Here is a 12295-nt window from a genome sequence, read left to right as displayed (position 1 = left end):
ATCGATGAGATACTATTAAAGACCATCGGACCTGAGCAAATTTTCGTGACTACGGTCCACTTGATGCTACAAATAGTTCAAAGCGTTTGATTGACTAATCGGAAGAAAGAATTTTACTAATTGACCAATCAACAAACGAATAATACTTTAAAGTATTTGTAGCATCAAGTGGATCACATCCTCAATAGGGTCGAAGATAATTGAAAAACAATGATATTTTACCAACCATTAATAAAAATTTACGATATATTAACATATTTTGGTAATTTATTATTGAATTTATGATTTTTTATTATATAAATGCTGTATAAATAAGTACGCATACTTTTAATGTTATAATATTTTATATTGCCGAAAAATTATAAGTTTTTTTCTCTGCATTGTCATCTCTATGGTAACCTAAAGGTAATAATAAATTTATATCAATTGTCGATAATAGCATTGTTCATTTTGCCTCTCGGGAATCGAATGATCTCAGCGTAGAGACTTCTTAAGCAGAGACTGGTCATAAGGATTTCGTCAAATTTCTTCAAGCGGGAAAGCGGAAGTAAGATGGTCTATACTCCTTTTACTCGAAGAAATTTGATGGCCAGTCCCTGATTAGAGTCTAACTTAGCGTATTTAAAATGTAGGATTCACACTACGTACGATATCATGAATGTTAAGTGTCATATGACGGATGTCGTACATAGTGATATGAATCCTATATTTCTGGATTTATTTGAAGGGATTCCGAGCAGCAAAAACATCTGTTTCCCGAGAGACAAAACAAAGAATACTAATGTCAGCATTCTTCAATTAATTTGAACCTTAAATTTTTATATCGCTGAAAATTTGCCCAGAGTTGAAAGTCTTCAATAATATCTCGTCGGTGATCCAGGGCACCTATCATAGAACAAAATCGGAATGGATTTCAATCGGAATTATTCAATTATTCTCTAGATAGAACTTTTATTACTTCAGCTTACAAGTACCAAGAAAGAGCTTCGTTTACAATAAATCTCTTAATACATTCATTCTTTCATACTGCAAACAATACCTTAACTAATTGCCTCTATCTTTATTTTTTTAAGCGAAAAGCACAGACTTTTGCACAATAATAGACTTTTTCAATAATATAGACTTTCAACACATAAAATATAAGGCATAAGGAAATCAATCAAGAGTTCTTTATTTCACGAAAAGGAAGGAAATAAAGGATTTTGATTAGTTCATTTTCTTATGCCTTATATTATGCATTATACAAAGGTCTGTGCTCCCCGCTTTATGCCGCAAATATCTTATTCCTTATTAAACTGCTGTCCCATGAGCGGAAATTATAAAGCGCAACCAATCACAACTTTGCAGTCATTATTCTTTCTTTTCTGCGATTGTGATTAATCTCGCTGTTCCGTTCCGTTGTAAATTTTTGTTTATGGGATGGTAGTCTTATGGCTTCTTCACACAAAATGTGGCAACGCTTGCCAGCGGAAGTTGACGCGATAGCCAATCAACATCTTATTCGGAAGTAATATATAATTTCAAAGTAGATATATAATTTCATCAAGTAAATATATAATCAAGTAGATATATAATTTCAAAAGTTGGATTGAACTCAACTTTTGCCGTGCGACGGAAGTAATATTACATCAGAAGAAGTTTTGCATGATGAGGTCGAGTTAAGAACATAGAATTATTGGTTAGTGCGATAACTTTCGCTGCTCAGCAAGTGTTGCCACGTTTTGTATGCAGGAGCCATTAAGGTATCGTCTATGATGGAAGGGATAATGGGTGCTCAGTTTGCAAGCATTTCTCTCTAAGAGACTCTCACAATAAAAGGAACAGGAAATAGAGAATAAGAATTTCAACCTATCACAAACTATGTATTCCACAATACATGATTTCTGATAGATTGAAATTCTTATTCTTTGCTCTCTGTTCCCTATTCCTTTTATTGTGCGAATCTCTTAGAGAGAAATGGAGCCCTTAAATCTTCGCCGTTTCTATCTACAAATGTCGAATAAAACACAGGCTGCCAACTGTGAAACGCGAAACATGGAACATCTCATTCATTGTTTGTTTTTATTTTAAAACTGTCTTAAATAATATCTTAAGATGCTAATACAGTCCTCGGATTGACTTATGACATCTTAAGACTGTACTTAAGACAGTCTTAAATGTAAGAATCGACTATGAATACCCTAAGATTGTTTTTTCATGCTGATGCTCGATGCTCATTTTCAGCATCAAAACAGGTCACTTGATCAAAATTGATGCTTGGTGTTCATCAATTTTGATCACTTGATCTGTTTTGACATTTGAACCGAGCGTCGAGTGTCAGCATGAAAATGCAGCATAATAGAGGAGAAAAGGAACAAATGACACGGTTTGCGCGGTTCCTAAAGTTATCTTCTGTACCGCGCTACATGTAATCGCACCCTGAGCGGTAGTGTTTCTGAATGCACCCAAAGTTACCAGCTACTGCAATCAGAGAAAAATACTTAGTAGATTGTTAGGCCCTGCGCACAGTAGGAGGAATAAGGAATTAGGAATAAAGAATAAACAATTTCAACCTATCAGAAACCGTGTATTCCGATTTTTAATAGATTAAAATTATTTATTCTTTATTCTTTCACATTGTGTCTGGAGTTTTAGTATCATGATCAATGGAAGGTATAAATAGGAGGCATTCGAGACGTGATCGAGCACAACAAATAACAGCAAAACGTATAAAAGGCAATTTAAAGTAGCAATCGAAATGGAAGAATTCGATTTGCAGGATAGTCAATTATACAATGAAGATGGAATCGAGAATGAAGAGAATGAATTACTAGCAAGATCCAAATTCAATTACAGGAGAAGCAAGATATATTAAGAGTTCAAAGGATAAAAAAAATGAGAATTATCTTAAAGTCATTAGAATCCTTCCCAAAAGAAAAGCTTAATTCGAAACAAAAAAATGAAAGACTAAGAAATCAACAAAACCATAAAACAATATGACGATATTGCCCAAGTATTAGATGAGATACAGTTCGTGGATTAAAATGTAAGCGAGGAAAATGGAACAATTACAATCTTCAATGGATACTGAAGAGGAGCAGCAAAAAGCAGTAACAAGTAGATGTATAAAGGAAAAATCTTCCACGAAACACCCATACAAACAAAATTAAAAGATCGTATCCAGAAGAGATACTAGAAAAAACCGATTATCTATGAGTAAAAAGTTAAGCCAATATGCACAATCGAGACCGAGATCACATGAAGGAAGATTTATTCCTATAAGAAGCAAAACAATGATAAATAAGGTATTCTGGAAAACTAATAAAATATAACAAATTTTCACAATTTATACAGAGTTTGATAAGTAACAAAAAATTCTTGCTATATGAGTAGAGTGGACTAAACTGAGTCGAAAAGTCCTTTATCATTTTGTAATTTTCGCAATAGCTAACAAAACATCAATTACTAAAAATCACTGAATATTGATTTTCAATAATTTTACTCAAGTACTATCAACTTTACAGAAAAACATCAAGAGACAAAAATTGTTTATTTTTTTTCCATACAGTTCTAAAAATTTTTTCAGAATTTTTTATCAACTTTGTAGTACTGCATTTTTTTATTAGCAATTATTTTTATCAATAATTTTTATCAATAAGAAAATGCAGTACCAAAAAGTTATGAAAAAGTTTTTAGAACTTTATAAGAAAAAAATAAACAATTTTTGTCATTTGCTGTTTTTCTGTAAAATTGATAGTATTTGAATAAAAAAATTATTAAAAATCAATATTCAGTGATTTTTAGTATTTAATATAGATGTTAACTATTATGAAAATTTTAGAATGGTAGAGACTTTTCGACACAATTTAATACATTCTACTCCTATGCGAAAGTTTTATCGTTACTTATCAAACCTGTATAAATTATCTCGTGAGTATTCATCCTTTGATTTAGCAAGGAGAATGAAACCAAATATAAACTCTGTTTCATGTTGAAATTTATCTTTTAATGATATAGGAGAATCAGTGTACCTCAGAACAATGGAGAGTATAAGGAGGATCAATATGATATTATCAATAGAATTGATAGATTGTCAAAGGAGAATAATATAATTCAAAGTGAACATGAATGTTTACCTAGGAATCCTCTAAAGGAAAATACAACCACTCAGCCAGATAGAAATAATGACTTGGATGTGTAGCAAACACAGCGAGACGATAGAAGCCAGACTATCCAGATGGAGGATCATAATGTATGACATCAATATCGCTGCGGATATTATTATAAAACCGAAATATTTCGATTAATTAGTATAAATTTGATCATTGCGGCGTTCACGCAAAAATCAATAGTGTTATAAGAACGTGCGTACGAGTTCATATGAGTGCGAAAAATGTTATAAAGTGCGAATACATGATATGATGTAATACCATCTTCATCCAGAACATGAAACGTGGGATACATGCTAAGTCCTATTTAACATAATTGCAAATAAAACACGAACATGATTGTAAACGAAACATGAATACTTTTAAAAAGGACATTAAAAAATACATGTCACGCAAATACATAACGCAAGCACGATATATTCTAGCCTTATTGTATTCCTGATACAAATACGAATGATTATACAATTGTGTGATTGTGTGTGAATGTAAATAGATATTATTTATACCCAACAGATATTATTACTTATCATACTTAGTTTAGCTACCCATCCATATTCATCACATCTTTGCTCTGTGTCAATAATCAAAATTCGCTTACAGCCAATTAGTGATTAAAAATTAATTGTTCGTGATTGGAACTGAGATTGATCACTTCAAGCTAGAACAACTTGCAGATGGATCAGGTCTGGGACCAACAAATAATAGAAGAGCTGGGATTCTGGTGGAATTACCATCCTTTTGGCGAATCATCTATTCTGGAGGCTATACTTTTCCTTCCTCAATGGCTCGAGAAATGAGGTGGCGACATTTAATTACATTACATTAATTACATTACATTTAACAGCAGATTTATTAAATAAATGATTTAAATCCAACTACAACTTAATGACACACAGTGGGATAAAATATCAATCTAACTGGATAAAACTTAAAAAACTTAATATTTTTTAACGAATCAATCAGTGTAATAAAATATTGTCTATACTTGTATAACGCAAATTGTATATAAGGCTAATAAAATATTCTATGATATTGTCACAACAGTGTTCATACTAAGACCTGCTGCACACAAAATTCCACAGTAATATAAGGTGTAAATATATATATATATATATGTATGTATGTACATATAGTGCATAAAATATGTCAAAGCGGTCATTTTATTCCTGCCACCACATTGAAATTGAGCTCCGTTTTAATCAGTACCTTTTATTCTGACCAAATATGTAAATAATAATGTTACTTATAAAAAATTGAACGATGAAACTGTAATTTAAAGTTGATTTAGAGAATTCAAGACATTTAGAAAATGTGATAAATATTAGGGAAGAGCTACTTATTGTGCGTATGAAACTTAAAAAATCGACATTTTTAAATCGGCTCCATCTCTATATATATATCCTTCATCTCTGAATATATATATAATCAGAAATCTTTGTCTTCTCCTAATACAACTCAAATCAATGATAATGAAAATAGTATTAAATTCTTGTAACACTAACTTTTTTTAACACATGCTATTTTTCATGCTTAGAACAGAATTGCCAGATTCCGGTTTGGAATTCAATTAAGAAATGCAAACATAGCTCTTTTTAAGCGTTTCTTGTCTTTAATTGTTTTTTAGCAGTTGTTCTAACAGCATATCTATGTTCGGTACACAGCAATAGCGAAAAGCTTCTTTCGCTTTATTCAAATTAATAATTAAACTATTCTGATAATTTCGCGATTATTTTTCCTATTTTATTAATTTATCACAATTGTCACTTTCTTTTTCGATTAGCGTTCTTAACGTAAATTTTATTATGCGCTGTTCATTTGTGTTCATTTGATGTTTAGCGATTGTTTTTCTTTTTTTCTTTCACAATTATTTTCTTTCACAACAATTTAGAGTAGTGTTCGGCATATAATAATAATGAAAAAACTGTTATTCAAATTAAAGTATTCTGATAATTAATTTTGCGTTCGTGAAAAGCTAACATTGAAAAAGCTAATCGAATAAGAAAGTGATAAACTAGTAGAATTGAAAAAATAATTGCAAAATTAATTATCAAAATACTTTGATTTGAATAAAACGAAAGAGCCATTATGGCTCCGACACACCAGGAGATCGATTCTGTGGGTACGGTCTAATAATAATGCGATGCTGCAAACGCTTTGAAGCGTTTTTTAATTGATCAGTTTGTAAAATTCTTTCTTCTAATTGGTCCATCAAATGCTTCAAAGCATTTTTAGCGAGGCTTTGACACAACCTGTATCTTGAAACGAGATGAAAATTACAAAAATGAGTGAACTTACTAGAATATATTGATAATTTCATTGGTCAACACCTAGTAAATTGCTCACTTTTGTAATTTTCACCTTGTTTGGTACAGAATCCCTCGTACGATATTCGTCACACGCGACACGCGATATCCAATGAGAATATATCTTTAGAATAAAAATATCAGTAAAGCTGTATACTCATGTGGGCAAATCCGGTCGGGCCGAAAACGCTATTAGTTTAACAATTTTTGGGGATTTTAAGTAATGCAAACAGATCTATTAGTACACCTGCTTTCTTACACTAGCTAGGAACACTAGGAACTAGGATTTAGATTTCAGAATACTGTTCTTCACGTTCTTCTCTACTATATTACTTCATAAGTCCATTCTTCTCTTGGAGTTTTTAGTACGTTTCGTAGCATTTGGCGGCATTTGAATTTTACATAAGTTTTAACAAATTTTAAAATGGAAGAAGGTAAGAAACATTGCTTCCATACGAAATATTTTTTTAGATATTGCATTGATTCTTATTTGCGTTGATCCGGATCGCATCGTTTCTGTTATGAATTCATACAGTAATCCCATGATGAACACGTGTTCACTCAACGCAACATCGATCATCTATGATGATAGTACTGTTTAAAATATTAAAACAACTTAACAAACCAAAGAAACGCTGCCCACTACATTTACTTATATGAATAACACGAGAAAATTACCTTGTTTTATTTATTAAATGGAGGTTAAGGTAAATTAGGTTATATTATACTTCCTAATTTTCTTACAGAGAAGAACAAAAAAAAGGATAAGAAGAAATCGCTTGGTGAACTGCAATTAGCGACCAAATGTGAGATTGAACCTTCGAAGATGGAGGTGAAGCTTGAATGTAAAGACTGGCCTCTGCTGTTTAAGGTAATGTTTGTTTCAATAAATCTTTATGTATCATATAATTGCAATAACTATGTAATATAATTTGAAAAATTTGAGAGACAAATTTCTTGTTTTTTATTGCAGAATTTTGATAAAATGTTGACACGCACGAAGCATTTTACTCCATTGACCAGTGGTTCTACTCCGCTAAATCGCAGCTTGTCAGAGTATATAAAATCAGGCTGCATTAATTTGGACAAGCCATGCAATCCATCATCACATGAAGTAGTGGCTTGGATAAAAAAGATCTTAAGGGTAGAAAAGACTGGTCATTCTGGTACATTGGATCCTAAAGTATCAGGATGCTTGATAGTCTGCATAGACAGAGCAACGAGACTAGCCAAGTCGCAGCAGTCTGCCGGAAAGGAATATGTTGCCGTATTCAAGCTTCATTCTGCCGCTGAAAGTATTCAAAAGGTAAATATAGGTGATTGTGGATAATGGAATAAATAAATTTATATATTTAAACAAATCAATATAAATCAATATAATGCAAAATAAACAAGTATTTATACAAATAAATGTATAAATAGTATGATTCAGAATCAAATAATGACTGAGTCTCTTGTCTCTGATAAGTGTATCACATTATTTGCAGTTATTTATCCCACATCTCTTAAATACAAGTACAAAACAAAATTAAACTTAAATACAAAACTAGTAAAAATTATTGTTAGACATGAGATCCTATCTGACAATCGGAAATGTCAATATTTATTAATTCTTTGTTATCCAAAAGATAATTATTATATATCAATATCCAAATAGGCATCTTGTATTGATTTCACACTAATACTGATGATTTAGGTGAATCAAGCCTTGGAAAAATTGCGCGGTGCTCTCTTCCAAAGGCCGCCGCTGATATCGGCGGTCAAGAGACAGCTCCGCGTCAGAACAGTTTACGACAGTTGGTTTCTCGATTATGACCAGGAACGCAATATGGGAGTATTCCGTGTTAGTTGTGAAGCTGGTTCCTATATCAGAACTATGTGTGTCCATCTTGGACTCTTCTTAGGTACCGGTTGTCATATGCAAGAACTTCGAAGAAGCCGTTCTGGCGTTTTGTCTGAACAGGATGGTATGGTCACTATGCAGGATATTCTTGATGCCCAATGGTTGTACGATAATCACGGAGATGAATCGTATCTAAGAAGAGTTATAAGACCATTAGAATCGCTGCTAATAAATCACAAAAGAATCATTATAAAGGACAGCGCTGTATGTATTTCACTTATTATATCTTTTGAAAAAAGAATGTTTATTGTTATTTAATATTATATTGCACAAATTTATTAGGTAAATGCAATTTGTTACGGAGCTAAAATAATGTTACCAGGTGTTTTGATGTACGATCAAGGGATAGAATTGAATGAGGAAATTGTAATCGTAACTACCAAGGGTGAAGCTGTAGCAATTGGTAAATATATTTTCAAAATAACGATAATGTTTAACTCAACATTGTTTAACTTCTCCCATTCATTCAGAACTGTTCAACTTAATATCCATTTTATCATTTTTATGTTTAATCTTCAAAATATTTAACTTTATCTGTGGTCTCCAAACAATATTTATTTTTATCTTGTATACATCAGCTATAGCTTTGATGTCTTCTCCAACTATGGCTGCTTGTGATCATGGAGTAGCTGCAAAACTCAAAAGGGTAATCATGGAGAGAGATTCATATCCAAGAAAGTGGGGTTTGGGACCAAAAGCGTCGCAAAAAAAACGTATGGTAGCTGAAGGATTATTAGATAAATATGGAAAACCAAATGAAAAAACACCTCCTGAATGGTCACATAGTTACCAAGATTACCAAAACCTGGCAACACTGACAACGGCATCAACAACGGCATCAACAATGGCATCAACAATTGCATCAACAATTGAATCAACAACGGTAAATCGATTATTCTAATGCCTTCCAATATTTTATTAAATTAACTTTCAATATTTTTTATAAATGTATATATATATATATACACATGTATAAAGTATCAGAAATATTATTTTTAATCAGAAAGATATTTTTAATAAATGTAGACGGAAAAGAATGGTGACATAGGCATTGGTAAAAAGAGGAAGAGAAACGACGACACGAGTACAATGGATGAAGTGAAACAAGAAGCATCGGAGATTTTAGAAACATCATCACCGAAAGATAAAAAGAAGAAAAAAGAAAAGAAAAAGAAGAAGGAGAAACATGACATAGAAGGCGAAGAGTCCGTAGTAATGGAAGAGGTTACCAGTGGGGTAATTGGATTTTTTTGTCATAATTAGATTTATAATCTAAAAATTTGGACGTTATATAATTATTACAAGATACTTATATGTATGTGTATGTTACAGGAATCTTTAGCAAAAGAAGAGAAAAAGAAGAAGAAAAAGAAAAAGAAGGATAAAGATCAAGAACTTATGTCAAGTTAGATCGATATTCAAAAAAAGAAAAATTTTTAGATTAAACTGTTACATAGAAAAATGTACAGTTATTTTTTTATTGAATTATACATTCTGCTATATGTTACGAGAGAATGTTCCAGTTTTATATATATACTATTTTCTTGACTTTATAAATGTATGTATTCCGAAAATTTGTATTCCGAATCTAAAGGAATACAAACTATTCTGCGATTCTTTAATTTACATTTCCTAATGTTTTTCATATGTTATCTATCACATATCTTTTTTCTCAAATGCAAATATATACGTCTAGTATTCTAACTTATAATCTGAGTTTCGGTAAGTTACGTTCAAAGAATTTATACTGTGTACATATGTTTTTATCATGCGAAGACAAGAATCATGTATAGAGTATTTATGTAACTAATGCATTTTTTATGTTTTCTCTCTCGCAATATGTGAATCTATATCCATCATTATATTAGGAATATAATTAATGATATAGATTATACATTGTATTCATAGATGTCTCAGTATCAATAATACCATAATAGATTATAAAATATCTTATTTTCTATGATTTCTTTTTATCATATTGTACTTATTCCGTATCAGATATCAGAATTATTGTGTACTTCATCTTTTGTCCATTAAACATGTTATAACAATGTTTAGTATCAATTTGATTATATCAAAATTTTATAAAGAAAACTTTTTTTATAAAAACATGATAAGAATGTGTCCATATATTAATTCGTATTTTTGCTGGATTATGTCCATTTCGGAAAATAATAAAACGTTATATTTCTATTTTAAAAAGATGTATATTTCCTTTAAATATCATATTGCAAGTGATGTATTGGAAAACAGTTATTTGAATACAACCGTATCGAGCATGGCTCCCAAGCATTGAACAATATTTGTAGCCATTAATGTGTCGACCTTCTCTTCTAGATGCCGTTTCGGATCTTGCTTGCCCACATTCTTTATCGCTAATTGCTCTGGTGTCATCTTTTCTTCTTCTTCCAAGGCCTGTGAAAATAAATCTCTGTCGTTATTATGATAAAAGACATTTAATATATTCAATATACATACTATACAAAAGTATGTAATAAAGCTTTTAACTGCGCCTGCTGCGCAATGTTTCACCTTATTATAATTCTTCGCAAGTTCAAGCATCTCGGAAACAATATTCTCATTGAGTCGACTATGCTCTGAATATTCGGCAAGAGTAAGACCATCCATCCATGTTTTTTTATGAAGATTCAGCAGCATCTTTTGTTCCAGTTCGTTCTTGCGATAATTAATACTAATACTGTAATAATGCCGATTCAGTCCGTGTATCAACGCTTGAACAGACGGCTTCTGTAGGTGACCTAAATTCGATGTCGTTTGTCTGGGTTCTTGTCCTAAAACCTGCAATCGGTACGGAGTCATAATTGGAAAATATATTGTTGTCACAAATGTACTTACCATCATGTTTGGATTTATTAGTCTAAATGCATCGATAACAACTTTTCCTTTCACTGATTGTATAGGATCAATGACAACAGCTACCGCTCTTTCACTAAGAGCCTCGAAGGACTGTTGTGTATTAATGTCTACTCCAGACAGCCAGCATCCAAATCCTGGATGGGAATGATACCAGCCAACCACCATTTCTGGCCGACCAGTTTGTTTTAGCATGTCCAACATCTTTGCTTGGAACACTGGATCTACCGCTTCTACACTAACACCCTAAGAAAACATAAAAATAATAAATAACATATACAAAAGTACTTTATCAATTTTCTCATTTGTATCTTAACATTTACCGTTCCTGTTTGCGGCATAGCAAAGACGTCGATAACGCGAACAGTATAATCATCAACAAATTCACCCAACATCAAACCCATCACTTCCATCGGTACTCCGGCACGGCCATGCTTAAGCATTTTCAGGAGAGCCAAGGACGATATGTACACCTATAATAATGCAAAAAAATAAGACAACATGAAAGAAATAAAAAACACAATGCTCTGAATGATAGGTACCTGCTCAGCTGTATCCACAACGGGTGCGTCAGAGGGTGGTGGCCCTTGATTTAGGCCTGGCATTCCACCACCTAATCGCAACAGTCTGTCCATTCTTATGTGTTATTCAAATTCTACACCCTGCAAATATTTGAAACACATTATACAGCACGAAACCTTTGGAAATCTGGTATGTCATATGTTATATTGTATGTACGTACAAGCTAACATTTAGAGGTTAGGAAAAGAACGCTATGTGGATTTTCTGTTATTCCTTGACGATATACAATTCAAAAGTGATGCGCGATTCTTATCAGATTAAGATATAAGTTGTTCTTACGACAGTTCTTGTCTTCAGCAACAGAATTTTCCCGTTATTGCGACAAACCGAACGAGCATTCCTTCTTCAAAGTTACTTGGAGTCACCGATGACAAGTTTCAAATGTGCACAATCACGAGCGCAGTCTGCTGGTTGCTCCAAGTGTGCTCAGTGTTGCAAGACGGCGGGACAAAAACAGGACTGTCAAATCGTATATTACATTTTGT

General features: G+C 32.2%; 3 protein-coding genes and 1 pseudogene across 4 annotated transcripts in view; 3 read left to right on the top strand and 1 right to left on the bottom strand.

The window, feature by feature from the left end:
* The first annotated feature begins 2486 nt into the window (after nt 1-2486).
* Nucleotides 2487-5186, top strand: LOC108689404 (annotated as a pseudogene).
* A 1568-nt stretch (nt 5187-6754) lies between these two features.
* Nucleotides 6755-9774, top strand: LOC108689411 (H/ACA ribonucleoprotein complex subunit 4). The gene is made up of 8 exons (XM_018196163.1): nt 6755-6885; nt 7198-7322; nt 7425-7757; nt 8148-8558; nt 8637-8757; nt 8933-9237; nt 9381-9590; nt 9687-9774. Exons 1-8 carry the CDS (start codon nt 6876-6878, stop codon nt 9762-9764), a joined length of 1593 nt encoding a protein of 530 aa, XP_018051652.1. The 5' UTR covers nt 6755-6875; the 3' UTR covers nt 9765-9774.
* Nucleotides 9775-10541: 767 nt separating this feature from the next.
* Nucleotides 10542-12238, bottom strand: LOC108689546 (26S proteasome non-ATPase regulatory subunit 14). Of its 2 annotated transcripts, none has more exons than XM_018196349.1 (6): nt 11971-12238; nt 11771-11890; nt 11552-11701; nt 11211-11474; nt 10887-11153; nt 10542-10769 (listed from the first exon to the last, which is right to left on the bottom strand). In XM_018196349.1, exons 2-6 carry the CDS (start codon nt 11861-11863, stop codon nt 10608-10610), a joined length of 936 nt encoding a protein of 311 aa, XP_018051838.1. In that variant the 5' UTR covers nt 11864-11890; nt 11971-12238; the 3' UTR covers nt 10542-10607. The 2 variants fall into 2 exon arrangements, with proteins under 2 accessions (XP_018051838.1, XP_018051837.1); XM_018196348.1 differs by having other exon boundaries at nt 12090-12238.
* A 12-nt stretch (nt 12239-12250) lies between these two features.
* The window catches only part of LOC108689549 (COX assembly mitochondrial protein homolog), a 1919-nt gene continuing 1874 nt past the window's right edge, over nt 12251-12295 (top strand). The window contains exon 1 of the mRNA XM_018196354.1: nt 12251-12279. The gene's annotated coding sequence lies outside the window, so the exon portion shown is untranslated. The remainder of the gene's footprint in view (nt 12280-12295) is intronic.

This window comes from Atta colombica, unplaced genomic scaffold, assembly GCF_001594045.1.
Source record: "Atta colombica isolate Treedump-2 unplaced genomic scaffold, Acol1.0 scaffold27, whole genome shotgun sequence".
Taxonomy (NCBI): Eukaryota; Metazoa; Arthropoda; class Insecta; order Hymenoptera; family Formicidae; genus Atta; species Atta colombica.
The sequence above is the reverse complement of the archived record's forward strand: the minus strand, read 5'-3'. Positions and strand labels throughout refer to the sequence as shown.

Excerpts from the sequence above, each read along its gene's own strand:
- LOC108689411 (XM_018196163.1), top strand. Across the intron at positions 7,323-7,424 it reads ACTGGCCTCTGCTGTTTAAG|AATTTTGATAAAATGTTGAC; the intron begins GTAATGTTTGTT and ends TTTTTATTGCAG. Across the intron at positions 9,591-9,686 it reads TGGAAGAGGTTACCAGTGGG|GAATCTTTAGCAAAAGAAGA; the intron begins GTAATTGGATTT and ends TGTATGTTACAG.
- LOC108689546 (XM_018196349.1), bottom strand. The coding sequence starts at position 11,863 with ATGGACAGACTGTTGCGATTAGGTGGTGGAATGCCAGGCCTAAATCAA. Across the intron at positions 11,702-11,770 it reads TTGTGGATACAGCTGAGCAG|GTGTACATATCGTCCTTGGC; the intron begins GTACCTATCATT and ends GCATTATTATAG. Across the intron at positions 10,770-10,886 it reads TTGCGAAGAATTATAATAAG|GCCTTGGAAGAAGAAGAAAA; the intron begins GTGAAACATTGC and ends TTATTTTCACAG.